The following is a 17,783-nucleotide window of genomic DNA, read 5'->3' on the forward strand; positions in this document are numbered from 1 at the left end:
ACTGGAGAGGTGAGGAAAGTTGAGTCTCCTAAACTCTGACCATGCCATGTTGCTGCTATTGCCCCTCAGGGTTCCAGGGCCCAGGGCCTAGTTTAAGTCTGTCAAGCTGGGGCTCCTCCTCCAAAGGACCTACCCGAAGTGCCTGGAAAGCCTGGTGCTCCTGGGAGTCCGGGTTTGCCCTTGATGCCAAATAGACCACCAGCCCCGGGAAGGCCTGGTTGTCCCATGAGGCCTGGTATTCCAGGCCTGCCCCGTTCACCTTTGGGGCCTAGCAAGCCTGACTTCCCAAGCAAACCTAGTGAAAGGAAGGAGCAGATGATTATAGCCTGGATCGATAGCAGGGATTGGTCACCAAACAAACCAGGGAAGATCTTAGCCCAGGATGCATCCCGGGTACCACTGTCTTCTCAGTTCCAGCATTGCTGCTATTCCCAGCATTAAATCAGAGACTTTGCAAGAAATCTGACTATTGGTTATGGTTACTTCTGGAATTACTAAGACAGGTGAATAGACAGGTGATTTAAGAAAAAGTTCCAAAAAAGGAGGGACAGAACAAAATGACTTTTCATTTTAACTGCCTAATTAATCCATCACCCCAGACTCATGCAAGTATTCATGCAAGTATTTCAGTTACTGAAAGGCTGTCTGTAGATTGCTAAATAAGTGGGGCAAAAAGAGTCACCCTTGGGTCCTGGAAAGCCAGAGTCTCCAGGAAATCCTCTGTCCCCTGGTAATCCCTGTAGGCCTTGCTCCCCCGGAGCACCATCCTCAGCACCAAAGATGTCACCAGGGGCTCCCTTGGAACCTGGTAAACCTGGACTGCCAACTTTCCCAGGCAAGCCATCTTTTCCAGGGAGCCCAGGAAACCCAGGCAAGCCCTTCTCCCCACGAGGTCCAGGAAATCCTAAGTGTAAAGAGGCAAAAATAAAAGGCCATGGAGGTTTAGAAACAATGGATCTGAGTAGAGGTCTCTGAGACAGAGTTTTTCCTACTACAAAAGTTAACATATTAATAATGTATCACTTCTCTTAAAGGTCTGGTCATGGGAGGACTTGCCCAGAGGCAGGGACTGCACCATGTGACCTGGAAGAGGTTCTAGCTCAGTGAGGCTGGGCCTTGGGCAGGGCTCAGCAACCCGCTCCTGGGGCTCCTACAGTTGCCTAGGAGCACAGGTTATACCCCAGACCTCCCGTCAAAGGCCCAGTCTCTTCTGGAGTCATCTAACTCCTGCCATCATACTTCCCTCTTCCTGAGTTGGGGAGGAAACTGAGGTACCAATAAACCCTGGAGCAAGTGGCCCACAATGAGCCCCATGATATAGAGCAGTGGTGATTCTCAAACTGAGCATGAGTAAGAGTCACCTGGGGCAGGGGGTGCTTGGTAAAACTTAGATTGCTGGGTACCACCCCCAGAGCTTCTGAATAGTAATTCTGCCAAGAGGTCAAGAATCTGCACTACTAAAAAGTTCCTAGGTAATGCTGATGCTGCTGGCCCAGGGAACACAGTTTGAGAACCACTGGTGCAATGTAGAACAATGCTCAGGTTGGAATGACAGGGTGTGAGCAAAGGGATAGAAATGGACAACTTCCCTGTGACTGATCTGAATCTTTTTCTCTGACCTTTAAGGAGTTGATCCAGGAAACTGCCATAGAACTGGCAGCCAGACAACCTGGCAGAGGCCTAGCTCTGTCACTAGTGGCTTAGCAACCTCAGGCAAATCACTTTCCATCTAAGCCTCAGTTTCCTCACCTGAAAGTGAAGGGGTTGTCCTAGTGATCTCAAATGGCCCTTATTGCTTGGACATACTATCATTTTATAGTTCTAAGCTCTCTTGTGCCTGAGTATGAAATCAAAACCATCCCACTCACACCAGAGCACAAACCTAACTTCCTATAACGGGTGGATGGCTACCACAATCCAAACACACACTCCCACCAAAGGAGAAGCACGTGAGGAGAAGCTCCTTTCCTTACCTGGCAATTCAGGGAGGTGAACCAATCCTGGACTTCCGGGCTCTCCTTTATTTCCATGTAATCCAGGCTGGCCTGGAGTCCCAGGGAGGCCACGGGCCCCTTTAGGGCCTGAAAACCGAAAGGTGAGTGGTGAGGGGCAAGGAAAGTCAGTGTGGCTAGGTATAATTTGTGATGTTCAGTCAAGAATCCTAGTTTCTTGGAGGGCCTCTCTTATTCTCACATCCCCACAGTACAGTACAGCCCTCTCCAGCAGCCATTCTATTTCCTCAATCCTCAAAGCTGTCCTCGCAGGAGGAATGTGGATCCCCAAATGCTACCAGGCTGTACTCTGCTTCCTTTGGCTCATGGCCCTTAAAAGTGTGCTCAGTAGCTTTCTTGGTCCTCATTCCATACCTGGGAATCCGGGAGTTCCTGGGAATCCTGATGGACCATATGGCCCAGGAATAATACAAGGCAAGGTAATACCTGTAAACGATAACATGTAAGCATCTGGTGAACTCATTGAGTCAAGGATGATTTCCCCCTAGCATGCTCCTTTACTCCCATTCCATCAATTTGGACAAGCAAGTTCTTCCCACCCAGCAGCTGGGAGCCCATGCAGAAGAGTCCTGGCATCAGAAGCTCTTGGGAGTTACTCCTAGTACAACTGCTTATAGATGAGAATGCCTCTAGCGTCCAAGTGCCAAGAGGTCACATTCCATACCGTCAGAGTCCAGAGGGCAGGCAGTCACCTATGCAGTAGGTTACCTAACAAGGTTTCCAAGGGGTGGCCTGTGCAGGAACAGCAGCAAACGGCAATTGCCTACTCACCCTGGCCTCAGATGGAGCCTCCTTATGATGGGTGCTTGGGGTTAATCCTAAGGGTCCATTATGCTCACATGACTAGAGTAGAGGGTTTGAAGCCAAGACCCCTCAAGTTCACATCTGCCCTTTTCTTGGAAAGAGGCTTTTCCCAAACCATTGGGTTCTTTTGATATATCTCATTTGGGATCTACTGAAAACTATTGATTATCCTTGGTCAGATGTACCCGTATGTCTATATCAGGCAAACACTGAAGGCTATTCTCTTGGTCATGATAGACAAATTGTGACCCTTCCTTTAGCTCCTCATGTGAAACTGTCAAATCTGCTACTCAGAGAAAAGGGGTAGTCAATTTCAGTATTCAAGACATTGAAATTGGCATGCATAGCCCTTCGCTTACCAAATTCTTCCTTGCTCATTCATAATGCAAATAAAAAAGAGTCTATAAGATTACAGAGGGGAGGTTTAATAAAATACTGGTGAACAAATTGTTTGTTGGATCTCTCAATTGCCATTTGCAAACAATTGCTATACTAATTAAAAATTAGTCTTGCCTATTCATTACAACAATCCCCCAAGGTCTGCTTTAAGACACAGAGCCAACAGTTCTAATAAACTGCTGTAGCTTTTGCCTGTACTTAAAAGAAATCATGAATTGCATTTCCTAAAGATATGTATACAACTTTTGATTCAGACTGCTTACTCAACTGGCTGGCATTCCTCCTCCAATCCCACTTGTATTTTCCAATATAAAGGCCTGATGGCATTTTTAGCCCACTTGTTCTATTTCTAAATCAAAATTGGGAATTTAACAGTGTACTGTATTGGTTAAGAGGTTGGGCTCTGAAGTCAGACAGACCTGAGCTCATATCCTAGTTCGGCTACTAACTGGTTGTATGGGCAACATACTTAACCTCTCTGAGCCTCATATGTAAAATGGGAGCTACTTATCTCATATGGTGTTTGTGAGGATTATATGTAATAATGCTAACAGCACTTAGCACAATACCTGGTACCCTGGTATGCGCTTAACGAATAGTACTTTTTTGTTATCTTACTTAAGGAGCGTTCAGAAGAGTTCCTGCAAGGCCATGCCCTGGTTTCTACGTCAGTCAGGTCAGTGGCACTACTCTGTAGCCTGGGCAGCAATGTTCTGCCTTCTAGACCTCAGGCTGCTATAGTCATATTTCCACAGGTAAAGAGATGGCCATAGGCCTGATCTTGCTCCATAGGTGGTCACCCCCACCTTCATTCTGTCACACATTGAGATGATGGAGCTATTTCTGAGGGTTATTTCTCTACTATGAAATATGCTCTATGGGCAAGCACCTCATGATAAGATGCTTCACTGGGAGAGGGATGCCAATCCTGTGCTTGGCGTGGGCCTGGGTCCTTTGGACTAGGCTGAAGAACTGCCTCCTTAGATGGTATCACTAGAGGGACCCTGCAGAAGACTCTCCTGCTCCAACTATTTCAATAGCCCATTGTCTCCAATATGTCAAACACTGCAGTTCTATTGCTTTATGTCTTAAAAAACAAACTGGGTGAAATACAAATCTCTCTGGGACAGGTCCGAACACGAAGCCATCCATCCTCAGTTTATCAGATCAGTTTCATAAATTCTTTTCACCCATGAAAGCTAGATAAAACAAAACCTTTAGAGGATGAAGCCGAGGACAAGCATCTGGAAAGGTTCCAGGACAGGAAAAATAATGATCAAAGGGAAGATGAGCAGAAACCAGAGGAAATAAAGCACATACTTCCCTTTTGCCTCAGACCATTCTGTACACCACACCACACTTGTGTATTTCAAGCAGAGGGTCAACATGGTGGAAAGATAAGGACTTTAAGTCACACTAGTATCTGGCTCTTTTATTTTACATCCCTGTCTTCCACTTTACATCCCTGAATTCAGAGCCTTCTCGCCAACAAAGCAGAAATCAGCTCTACCTATGTTCTGTTTTATAAGTGCAACAAATGACCTAATTATTCAGAATTTTCCCCATCAATGCCAAAATTTATCTTCAGAATAAAAAGCACCTCTGGTATCAAGATTCTAACGTATCAGTTTACTCTGGGTCCAATGAATACATATCAGACATGCGTGGGTCCTTCCAGGCACCTCCCAAGGCAAGTTATGGCCCTAGTTAAGTTCACAAAGTGAAGGTGGAGATCAGCCAAGCTGTCAACATGCATGGTGAAGGAAATCAGTCCCTTTCAGAGACTGCATGTCCACTTACTCCTGTATGCCCTCCCAGGAAGTATGTGCTAAGGAGCCTCTGAAGCAGTGTCAGTGTTAGCCTTTGCACCCCAGCCTTAGGATCACCCCTCCCCAACCAGGGACTCCAGTGTGGTGCTCACATCACTGCGAGTGTCTGAGAAAAAGGTGAACAAAGAGGAAGGGGGGTTTTGCCAACATTGGTGTTTGAGAACCCCTAGACCTAGCTAGCTCTCACCTCCCTTTGTGTCTAAGTCTCCTTTACCAACCTTCTCCTTGCAGCAGCAGTCACCTAGACCAATCAAGTAAAGAAGAAAATTAAACCGGGGCAGAAGTTCCTTGAGGCCCAAGGGAAGTCTTCTCTGCAGCTTGAGTATGCCTACCAATCAAATTCCCTGTCTGGATTGAGCAGAGAGAGCTGGCACCCACACAGGATCAAGGACACAGTAGCTGCTTCAGTAATAACCAGGGTGATTGATTACTATGAGCATCTGGACCAGAGCCTCTTTGGAAAGAGCTGGTTGTATGCCTGCCCAGGGTTTGTAATAATTCACACTACTAGGTTGAAAGGCTTCCGATGACTGCATTCCCTCTCCTGGCAATGTAGCTGTCCTAACCTGGGCCACCCCTGGTTGAAGCGAGTACATTTAGGAACAGCATCTTCATTTTTCATGGCAACGGTAATGGCCACAATGCAAATGTCTGGGGCCCACAGGGTACATGTTTTTAACATTGTGTGGAAAGAAAGCTAGGTTTGAGGAGTTGTTGTATTTGGTTGCCATAGTGAGAAAAAGAAAGCTAATGCTCTTAATTGAAGTAATTTTTTGGAAAGTCTTAGTACTGCAACAAGAACATTTTCTGCACAAGGCACCTCTCAGGCTATAGCTTACTTTATCACTATATTCCTAAGAACTTTGTGTCCAAGAACTAGTGAAGCTTGGGATAGAAATGGTCCCAGGGGCTTCCTTCTGTTGACTCAGCTTGTTTTCAAGCAGTTAGAATGTTGATAATATTCAGATTGGAGTGTAAGTTTAGAGGTACCATGTTATTATAACTCAGTTTAAAACCTAGTTGCCTGCAAAATGTGTTGACCTAGAATGAAGACCCCATTGGCAGAGGGGTGGTGAAATGACCATGAATAATGTCTCTGAAAACTGAGCTGGAAGGAAAGCTATAGCTGACACCAGGAATTTCAAAAGGTAGAATGATTTAGTTTGACAAAATTCCTCACAGCCTTCAAAGGAATTTGTGAACTGAAATACCAACTTGGTTTTAAGAATCTTGAATCATCAATTTTTAACCTATATCATCATCCTTATGATACCGATTCACAAAAGTAGATTTTAAAATAAATAAAATTTCAAAAGACCTGGTATCTGTTTTATTTTTTGCAATTCTTCAAGGTAACAAGGTGGAAAGAGGTCTAACAAAAAGGCCCTTGGTTATTGGGAAGGCCCTTTCTTCTGCAAGTATATATTAGTGTGCTACGGAACACTGTACTATGCTAGGCAGGTCGAGAAAGGCTGAAATGTATTACTCACCTTCTCTAGTATCCAGAGGCTTATAATGCAGTTGGGAAAAGTAAAAGCATTAATGGAAGGAAATATATAACTTAGGTGGCAATGACATACTGTGGAGGTCAAAGGAAGGCTTAGTGGAAGAAGCAGGGCTTATATTCCACCTTAAAAGATGGACAGGATGCAATGACATAGAGAAAAGAAGAAGAGTATTCCAGAAAAAGGCAACGTTGGAAAAATCTTGGAGTTGAAAATGAACATATTGTGTTTGGGGACGGTGAAAAATATTATTGTCTTAGTGTTTTTTGTTTTCATATTTAATCATGAAGAGTGTGAGATAAGGTTAGGTTTGAAAGGCTGTTTGTGTCCATGTTTGGAGACTGTTGAATTCCAGGCTGAGGAGTTTGGTCAGCATCCTTTATTTAGTAGAGACCATTTGTGGCTTTGGACTAGAGGAGCAACATGATGATTTCAGTACTTTATAGATATTAAATTGGCTGCAGTGTTCATAGTAGACTTGAGTGGCCAAAGTCTGGAGGTAGAAGATGAGAAATTGCTTAGGAAGTTGTTGTCATTCACTCACCCAGCCATCCATCCATCCATCCAGCCAGCCAGCCAGCCAACCATCCAACTATTGCAACAAGCATATAGGTGTTTGATAAGCTAGGCATGAGATAATGAGAGCTTAATAGCAAGAAGAGGAAGGAAAGAATATAAGAAGCATTGCAAAAGAAGAATAAGAGATAAATGTCAAGTTTTCAAACTTCAGATGACTATAAGAAGTGTGGTGCCACTAATGGAAACAAAGAAGTCGCGGAAACATAGACGTTGGAGTGAAGAACTGTTCTGGCTCTATGGAAGAAGGCAAGTTATTAGCATAGCACATTCACAGTCTATATGCAGGACTGCCACTCGTTATAATTCCTGAAATTCAAGTAGAAAATGAAGTTGTATAAATGGGAGTGATTTAAGGTAGGAAAGGGAGATTAGACTAGATAGAACTAGGGTTTCTTCTCAGTCTGAGATCTTGTGAATTAAGGAAAGGTTCTTCCCTGCTGATGATATTATCATACAACTTAGAGGGCACCTTGTCCAATCCCCTACTCATTATTTCAATGGAACTCATAATAAATGGTCATACAGCTTCTGCCTGCAAGTTTTCAGGGATTATGAACTCATAACCTCCCATGGTAGCCCTGTTACATTTTCAGATTTCTCTGTTAGGAAGTTTTTCACTAAGTAGAGCTGAAATCTATATTATTCTGTGAAAGTGCACCACAATACAATTATGGTCCTTTTTCCAATTGGGAACCCTTAAGAGAATTGAAATTAGTGATTATAACTAGCCAAGCCTCTTCTTGTAACACATTTCATGCACCTGGGTCATATCTACAGTCTACAAGGGGTCAGTTTTCCAAATCCAAAGCCATCTGATTCCCTGACTCACCTGGAAGCCCGGGGAGGCCTTGTTGTCCTGGCAATCCATCTAGTCCTTGATCTCCAGGAAGCCCGTGAGGTCCAGGGGATCCTGGTAGCCCAATTCCTGGGGGTCCGGTTGGACCACTATGGCCTTTGTCACCAGGAAGTCCTGGTAACCCCTTTTCACCTGGGAAGCCCTGTCCATCATCACCCTAGACAACACATAAGAAAGAATGAAAGACCAACTTAGTGACTTTACTGGAGAGTCCACTGACCATAGCAAAAGAGGTAACCAATGTAACCAATACTTCGCTCTTTGTTAAGATTCTCTATCATTCTAGTTTATCAATCAACTCCTCTGAGTTTAGTTAGTGGGAATGAAGGTTGTCAACTCTAGGTGATCTGTTAATGCAAAGGTTCTAGATTGGTATGGGGGAGCGGGGAGGAAACAGGAGCAGGATAACAATCTTTGGGGTCACAGAAAGCAGCTGGATTATTGCAAGGGAAAGTTACTGAGAAGTTGAAGCATTGTAAGTGATATGGTCAATAGTTACAAGCATTTATCAAATGAGACAATGACCCATTCTGAGGAAAACAATTCCCATTTTACAGAAAGGAAAAGCACAGAGCAAAAAGTGTCAGGGGCAGAGGTAGGAAGAGATGTTCTGGACTCCCTGCTCTGCCCTGTCTCATGGCCTAGTGGCCATCAGAACCTCCCCCTAATTCAGGTGTGAGGATTTGTTAAGCTAATCACCGGGAACGATCAACTTACCAGAAGGCCTGGCAGACCTGGTAAACCTGGTATTCCGTCCTTGCCTGGGGCTCCTGTCTCACCAGGGAGCCCCTGGGGCCCAGGATCACCCTGGTCTCCTGGCATCCCCAATCCTGTACTGACAGTTGGTTCTCCCTTCTCTCCTTTGGGGCCTGCAGGACCTTGAGTCCCAAATAAACCCTGACAAAGAGACAAAAGGGAATGATCAGGAGATGAAGACTTCATAGAATTCTGGTACCTAGCATAGGTCTGACCTAAAGAAGGTCCTGGATACATTTTGTCACTGTTCTGGGCACTTGATTATGTCATAATCTTGGATTATAATTGCTCCTTTATTTTCTTATCCTTTGTAAATTTTAAAATCTTTGAGGCTGGTAACTTTGTCTTAATTCTAATTTTATCTTCAAGGCCCAGAACAGTGCTAGGCAAATGTAAATAATTTTGTGGAAGAAAGGGAGGGGTTAAGAGAGTGAGAAAGGAACGGAACATAGGGAGGTTAAAGCAGAAAGAGACTTTAGAGATCATCTAGTCTGACTTCTTCATATTATGGGTCAAATACCTGAAGCTTTGTTTTATTCCCATCTTTCTTTTACGTGTTTTAGGAAAATTATTGGTGAGGAGTGAGGGGCACTTGAAATCTCCCATTGCTTCCTCAGGGCCAAAGTTTGGTAAGACTTACTCGAGCCCCTGATAGGCCCCGTGCTCCCCCAGAGCCTGGATCTCCTCTGATTCCTTTAAGGCCTGGGAGGCCCATGAGACCTGGTGGCCCAGGCAGGCCTGGCTCCCCAGGTGGTCCAGTGTTGGGAACACCACCATCACAAGCACAAAAACCTGAGTCTCCTGGGGGAGAAAAAAGACAACTTTAAACAAAGTGGGCCATGTTTTCAAGAAGAAGAAAGATCTGACAGTGGGAATTCCTGACATTGAACAACAGAGGGAATCAAAAGGCCTGCAGAGAACAGACTCAAATGAACTAGGTTCACTCTCCATCAAAGTATATCTGTGCTAGTGATTTCGATTTCATTAGTCTGAGGTGGAGACCAGCCAGCAGCGAGTCTAATGTGCAGCCAGAGTTGAGAACCACTGACCTACGTTTACCAACTGAGAGTCTGGAATCCAAGCCACTCAAAGGTTCTCTCCACCAAAATGTCTTTTCCTCTGTCTTTTATACAGAGAGACAAATGCCAAATAAATTGGTGATAGGGATTTCAGCAAAGCACCTTTGAAGAGGTATCAAGGAACCATCAGTACTATAGCGCATCCACCCGTACCTTCTATGCTTATGGTCTAGAAAATGAGAATTTGGGCCAATATAGGCAACTCTGAGTTCCCTAAGATCCTGAAGGGCCTCTTGTTACTTTTACGAAATTGGTAATCCCTGAAACTCTGAGAGAACAGTCTGTTCTCCAAATGAGCATTTCTCAAGTGTGACCCACGGACCTCCTGCATGAGTCACCTGTGATGTTTGCTTATAAGGCTGCTTGCTAGGCCTCTCCACAGGTCTAATCAATCAGACTCTCAGGAGGCCAGACCCAAGAATCTAATCTTTAGTAACCTGTACAAGGTGATTCTCATGTATAATTAAGCTTGAGAATCACTATCACCATTCCAGACTTAGAAAAACCTTCTGGTCCCATGGGAACATAGAAGGGGCAGTGTCAAGAGTTGTCCCTGTTTTAGGAACGAGAATGGCATCAAGAAGTACACTAGCTCTGTAGTGAGTCAGAGAAGGGCCAAGGTTAACATCCTAAGTGAAGACTTGCAATTTAATGTCCTTTCCCCTAAAATAGTCTTCCTTGGATCTGAATAGTAGAGATGGAGCTTTCAAAAACTTCTGAACTAGCTCCTATACTTAGGTAGTGACATGTTATGATAGGGCAACGAGAAAGGAGGGGAGTAAGTTAGGACCTCTCTGAGGTTGAGGAGAGCTGTCAATTCCTTGAGAGAAGAGGAGAGATCTCAGGTACCTGAAACCCCTAGGCCATCCCCAAACCTCTCTTCAGCTAGTACTTTTCACCTCTTCCTCCACACTGGCCTGGGCTGCAACTACAATGAGTTGATTTATTTGAGCTTTAGCATCTTCACCTCAGAGTATGAAATGGAAGAATGACCCAAAAGCAGCAAGAAGATGGAGAGAACAGTGCAGCCCAAGGCTTGGGTAATCAATCAGTCCTTCACCAGCAGTGGAGGCTGGAGTTGTTTTCCTAGAGCCAGTTGGCTTTGTCAGAGTGCCAGGTCTTGACCTGTTCAGCCCTTTCCTTCAAGCTGAAGGTAATGATAAGTGACCTCCAGCCTTGGCCTTGCAAACTGGGAGGGGTTACAGCAAGTGCTGGTTAACACCCTGGGCTACTGGCAATAGCTTCTGAAGGTGGAGTGGGTAGGAAGAGAGAGTAGCCTGTGAGCCACTTCGTCCTGTGTGACCTCAATTACCAGCCTCAGTCTTAGAGGCCCAAATATAACACTTCCAACATTCCTATAATCAAATCCTCAATCAGGATCCAAGATCGCTTCTGTTCGGGTTCCCAAGGCTGTCGGTTTGCTCTTTTCCCAGAAAGCCTTTTCCAAGGAGTTCGGGGAACAAAGAAACCCACGGGAACAAAATCACCTTTTACTCCTTTGAGGCCTGGGTTTCCTTTTGGACCTCGTTCTCCTCGGAGACCAGGGAACCCTGGCTCTGTGTTCTGTAGGGTTCCAGTCTCAAATGCTGGACCTTCAGGAAAAAGAAGCATAAAAGATTGGCAAGTTACATGAGCCTGGGCTCATCTGACTAGCACAGCAGCTCAGTTACCAAGGCCTGGGTCTTCAAGGCTCAATAACCAGAGCAGAAACAAACAAACAAAAAATCCAAGTCCAGGACCCAAAGTCTGCAGCAAGTCTATCCTCTGTTAGCTCGATTCACTCTACTACTACTTACAGAATGTCTACTATGTTTCAGTCAGTAGACTAGACACAGAGGATACAGGAATGACCAAGGCAGCTTCAGTAACTCAGCAGTCCCAATGTCTATCCCTGAAAATCCTCTTAGGACAAAAGACGAAGTGGGTGCAAGCTGCAGTGGTCATAGAATTTAGGTTACAAAGAAACATGCTGGGCATATTTCCAGTCTTTCTCTTAGAATCTGGAATCTTACACTCAAGTAGAAGATCTAAGTAGAATAAGCCCTCTGGAGGCTTTTAGCAGCCACCTTGAAGATTCAGGCTTAGCTTCCCATTTATGAGGCTGTCAGGACACTCTCCTGGAGCCCTGAGGAGCAGGGAAAGGTTGAAACAGCCAATGCTTCTTCTTCAGGAGCTGCAAGACTGGAGGCCTCGGGGCTGAGAACAGCGAAGGGTGGAAGGAAGTGAGTACTAAAGTTGGAAGGCGTTAGGTAGTGTTTGGTCATCGAGATGGGCCCAGCTTGCTTGTTCCTTGATGAACACTGACTGTTGTGCTTACTAACTTGTAGAAGTAGGGGTCTGACTCAGAGGATGAGGGTGTCATCACTACCCCTCTGCAGTTATCATGTGTCCTGGCTTAGCTGTTTCACCTGTGAAATGCTCCCTCCCTCAAAAATCATGACTGTTCTGCAGTCTGGGTCACACTTGAGTCTCAAGACCAAAGGGAGAAATGAACAACTTACCGGGTGGGCCTGGTAGGCCTGGTAGGCCTGGCAAACCATCTCTGCCAGGGAGGCCAACTGCCCCAATTGTGGTGCGGCCTGGGTTTCCTTGATCCCCCTTCATGCCTGGAACTCCCTGGGGCCCTAGGGCACCTGGGACACCTGGAAGGACAAGCCCACACAAAAATGCAAATCATATCACCCTATTCTTCAGGAGTATTACAATCAGTGGCATACTTTGGAAAACTAACTCCAAGGGAAGAATTTGAGAAAGCATTCACCTTTCTCTTGCATCAGAGTTAGAAGGGTCCTTAGGAATCATCTAGCCTAACCTCTTGGGAAATTGAGGCCCAAAGACATGAGGAAATGTGGGGTGAGGAGCTTCTTAGTGGCAAACCTGAGAGGGAAACTTATATCTCCAGTATCCCACTTCTTGATTTTTTCCACCCTGGTGCTGGGATCAACTGTACCTCCTCCACGTAACTTCTTTAAAAGCACAGGTATCCTTACAGGGGCCTATCTACAAGGAATTTAGAACCTGGTGCTTTTGCAAGTAATGTCTGAGGCTTTATATTTGGGACATCAATGCCTCCCAGACTCTGGCATGCCCTTTGTCTGTTTACTACTATAGAATGACACATGGGTATGCCCCTCTGATGATTGTTTCAAGGGTGTCATCCATAGGATCCTGGGACCACTTAGTGCTTGAGTTAAGCATAGACTAAGGGTCTGGGTACAAACTTTCCTCTGGGCTTTTGTTAGCCCCTTCTAGCAGGAATCAACTGGGATGGCACATCCACAGAAGAGTGACAGGGCTCTGGCAGTCCAACCCAGGTTCCCTCGGGTTGCTGCAAACCTCAGTGACAGTCTGGGATTGCCTGTTTAGCTACGGTACATTACTGAAGCCAAAGGAAAGCTGCTCACCAAGGTCCTACCCTGATATACATCGTGGGCTGGCAGCAGGGAGCCTTCTGAATATAGCTATCTTTCCTTTGACTTTGGTTAAGTATGTAACCAGATCAGAGGTATAGAAGAGGACGCTGGGCACCAGAGAGGATAGAGGACTGATCTGTGTATGGGGTGGGTTAGTTTGTTTCACCTGGTAAAGCTGGTAAGCCAGGGATGCCAGAAGGGCCAGGCGGGCCCTGGATGCCTTCATCCCCTTTAAGGCCTGGGAGGCCTGGCATGCCGGGGTCTCCAGGATAACCTGGCACTGCAATGAAAAAATAAAGCAGTGAGCAAACCCAGAGCAGGCCCACAAATGCCACAAAATGCCTAACAAGAGTTTCAAGGAGATGTCCTCGTGTTAGAAATGCCTTTCTTATCCTTTATAGGTCTCCCAGGTGCTAATGGCCTCATGTGATAAAGAGGCTACTTGAGCTAAGGCTTCACTAGTGTTCAGAACTGGTCTGACCAGGGCTTGCCTTCTGTGGTAAACTCTGGTAAGTACTAGGAAGGTTCTTCTACTACTACCAATCTGCTGTAATACCTCAAACGTCTACCATTTGGGTTAAGGTGTTGAAGTCTACTATTCATGTTATACACATAGGTTTCCTGGGAGTGGAACACAGGAAGTCACTGTCAACTATTAACACCCCAGCTTCAATGAATTTACCAGACAGGGCATGGGCCTGAGAGGGATAAGTTAGGAGACTCTAAGGGGAAGAGGCACTATAGTAGAAGGCTTTGATCAAGCCAGAGGTATCTGGAGACACTGTGCATCTGGGTCTCTGGAGAAGGCAAAGGGAAGAGTTGGGGACACACAGTAACTAGAACAAGGGGAGGTGAAGACAAACTTTCAAAGCATCATACTGTTGAGTACTGTCAACTAATTGCTCCCCTAGCCAAAGATACTTTTCTACTTCCTAGGAAAGTGTCAAGCTCAAGCATGCATGGGATCATGTAGAAGGGACCCTGAGTGTCCCAAAGTACCAGGCTGAAGTCAGCCTAGGTGGAGAGGATATCAATCCTTCCCTAAACATTAGTAGAACCATTTTTAGCAAATCTAGGCCCAGGCCAACCCAAACCTTAGTCTCGGTGAACCCAATAGAAAAATGGAGTGTGGGGCTTTGCCCAAGATAATGGGGTTAGCTTCATTCCCCAAGTTCAGGACCCATGAGGGGCTCTTGGGAGTGTTGGGTTTAGCAACAATCCAGTGGCTGACAAATTATCCTTTTAACAATTACAGGGGATATAGAATTTAACCCCCTGTCTTTTCTTCTCCATCCAAATCAATGAAAATTTGCACCTGAGATCACAGCACCGTCTCTATCAATGAAAACATCGGGGCCTGGCAGACCAATGCCACCCTTTTCACCCTGAAAAGATTAAATACATTAAACACAAATATTTCCATGACCTCATCACGCAAGATCTATGTGCCCTCAAAGCCATTCCCCAGGAAAACCAAAGGTTCCTTCTTCTGTAACCCCCAATTTCCAGGGCCAACTAGTTCATAGGTTAATTTAAAAGTCCAATAAATTCAAGATGAAGGTGACAAAGCCAGGCCAGAGGCTTGACGCTCAATTGCAAACCTATCAAGGATGAGGGATCCCAATTTTATTTTACAACCTTACTCTAGGATAATTTGCTTCTGGGCCTGGGAAACATCACAGGAATAGATAACATGGCTGCACCCAAGAGGTGCTAAGGAGGGAGCAGAGTTTCAACATTTTTCCCACTCTCAGCAGACCTGGGACTCTGCTACTGTCACTGCCCTTGTTAGTGGGTGATGTTAGGCAGGGGAAATCAAAGGAGTCTTAATGCTCCCAAAAAAGGGACTCAGGTACCAGAATCAGATACAGTGGCATATCCAGGGTGGGGTGGTGGGAGCTATCTGCACCAGGTGCAGGCAATAACGGGATGCATTGTCTGTAGAGAATTTAAAAACTATAATAAAACCACAAAGTTGGCAATTCTAAACAATGTCCATAATAAAATATTCCTCCTTGTAGGGATGGATTTGCTCCTATAGCACCCCCGCCCCCAAATTCATGTTGAAAACCTGATGCTCAAAGTGATGGTATTAGGAGGTGGGGCCTTTGGGAAGTGATTAGGTCATGAGGGCAGAGCCCTCATGATTGGAATCAGTGTCCTTATAAAAGAGGCCCAGAGAGCCAGCTCTCCCCTTCTACCATGTGAGGAAATAGCAAAAAGTAGGAAGTTTGCAAGCCGGAAGAGGGCCTTCACCAGAGCCCAACTATACTGGCACTCTGATCTCAGCCTTCCAGCCTCCAGAACTGTGTGAAATAAATTTCTGCCTTTTAAAAAGCCACCAGTCTGTGATATTTTGTTATAGAAGCCCAAATGGACTGAACAGCATTTATAGTAATTCTTCACACTTCCACCTCCCCAATCCTGCATTTTCACTTCCCAACAACATTACCTTAATTCCTGGGAATCCATTAAGCCCTGGGAAACCTGAGGCCCCCTTCTTGCCCTGTGGCAGAAACATAGTTACAAATAAGTAGAATGTTTAAGAGCCTAAGAGGGGCTGGTCTTTGGATTAGGCTAAGGCAAATGGCACAGGGATCTTGGATGGCATTCCAGGGTATACATAGATTCTACCTGACTCTGGAAGCTGTAAAATGTTCCATAAGGCAATATGGCACTAGGTAGCCAACTTGCACGTTAAGAGGTATAAGGGCCACAAAGCTAGAGATGAATATAAGCAAGCTGGCCTTGCTAGGCCCTGATAACATGTTAAAGAAGTATGACCGCATCATGGCATGGCACCGAAATTAAAACTGAATACAAATCTTCTTTGGTGAAAACAAAAGAAGAAAGTGGCTGAGATTATGCCAATCAAAGGGAGGTGGACAATTTGCATTATAGGCAGCGTCTCCCTTTGGACTGATGACCATGTTAAGTAAAGCAAGGGGGCCTTTTGATTAGGATTTTATACACCAAGGCGTTAATGATGTTAACCAAAATACCTGACTCCCTGGAGGACCTGGGACTCCTTCTAAACCCATGGGACCCTGTAAAGAGAATAGAGGCACCTTAGAAAGATTAATAGCCCACATTAGAGAAAGCCACTAGACTTACATAACAAAGGCATCCAACTGAGTTCAGGATTTAGCGGCTCCTAAAATCAGGTAAGAGAATGTTCCTAGACCTGGCTTAATGACTTCTTTCTAAGCACTAATCCATCAGGCTGAATAGCCACACTGAGCATTTTTAAAAGAGCTAAATAAATGGAAACATTTTAAGTACTAGGTGGAATTTGGTAGAAGGGCTGGGTGGTATTATACTTAGTCTGCCTTAGTTCCAAGTCATGAGATTTTTAAATAGATTGTGGGAGGGCCTCTTGTCTCTCACCCCAAATGCATTCTTTGCTGGTGATTATGTGTTTTCAAGACAAGGGAGTAGGGAAAAGTAGAGAAAGAAATAGCAAGGTAATGGAAGAATATTGCTGAATACTCGAAAGACTCTTAACAAGCTTCATCACCAAGCTAAAAACACAATTCTCTAAAATGCTACTTCTTTAAGGCTAAGGTTGGCCAACTGCTTTCAGCCTAAGACCTAAGTGCCCGAAGCTAGGAATCAGAGGGGCTAACAGTTATTTCTACTCTTGAAATGAGATTATTATTGGAAACTATTGACTTCAAACATCACTCACTATGTTCTAGAACTTCCCAGGCTTGTTTCTGTCCTGTAAAGATTGCACTTGGCCCTCTTCCATTCCTGCAACCCTCCAACCCTTGTCCACATTCCCTCAGGATAGAATGGAATGAAAGTAAGACAACATTCACATCATTCTTCAGTCCAGAAGATAATTAAACATGAGGACAAGGAGAGTAAATAGGTTGAGGAGCCACCTAGTGTAGGGGGGTACATCATTCCTTATTCATGGGAGCCATTAAATCAAGGGAATGGGGCAAAGTAGAGAGGAGGAGGTCTTAGGGACCTGCCAGAGGGTTGAGGAAGAGAAACAAGAGAAGCTTAGATGGCCATCAAGTTACACAACATAAAACACAAACAGGAAAGATAATGGACCAGGTGACTTGATAGACCCAGGCAAGCAATATTCCAGGTTCGTACCCTAGGTCCTGGCAAACCAGGGATTCCCTTTTCTCCTTTCTCTCCAGTAATTCCAAATCCCTAAAGGAAAAAAGAAAACACAAGTTATTCATTTCCTTATAGGTCTCCTGGCACCATCCAAAGCAAGGAGGTAATTTCTAACCAGCTCCACTGTCCCACTGGGGAGGCTCAGCATGCTGAGGCTCTTGGCACTGCCTGAGAAACACATACGGCCTGAGTATAACTTGAGCTATTCATTCAAGGTTCCCTTTTGGTTCTAGAAGTAACATCTTCTCTCCCAAACACTATTACATGTATTTATAGCAACATGATTAACAGCATAGAAATGATTAAATATTTGATTTTACAGATGGGGAGACTAATACTCAGAGGGCTAAGCATCTTGTATGGGTTACAGAATCAGTGAGACAGTCAGGTCTTCAGACTTCCATTCCAGGGCCC

General features: G+C 44.9%; 1 protein-coding gene across 1 annotated transcript; it reads right to left on the minus strand.

Moving 5' to 3' along the window:
• Positions 1-133: 133 nt before the first annotated feature.
• LOC124232832 (collagen alpha-6(IV) chain-like) lies at positions 134-17,397 on the minus strand (the record flags this gene model as incomplete). The annotated part of the gene is made up of 15 exons (XM_046649745.1): positions 17,343-17,397; positions 16,235-16,279; positions 15,685-15,738; positions 14,548-14,617; positions 13,399-13,512; positions 12,321-12,461; positions 11,307-11,411; positions 9,381-9,541; positions 8,702-8,881; positions 7,958-8,141; positions 5,232-5,285; positions 2,367-2,438; positions 1,974-2,081; positions 683-904; positions 134-295 (listed from the first exon to the last, which is right to left on the minus strand). Coding segments are annotated over exons 2-15 (1,666 nt in total), but the record flags the coding sequence as incomplete, so codon positions are not given.
• Between the last annotated feature and the right edge of the window lie 386 nt (positions 17,398-17,783).

Source organism: Equus quagga, unplaced genomic scaffold, assembly GCF_021613505.1.
Source record: "Equus quagga isolate Etosha38 unplaced genomic scaffold, UCLA_HA_Equagga_1.0 127998_RagTag, whole genome shotgun sequence".
In the NCBI taxonomy this organism is placed as follows: Eukaryota; Metazoa; Chordata; class Mammalia; order Perissodactyla; family Equidae; genus Equus; species Equus quagga.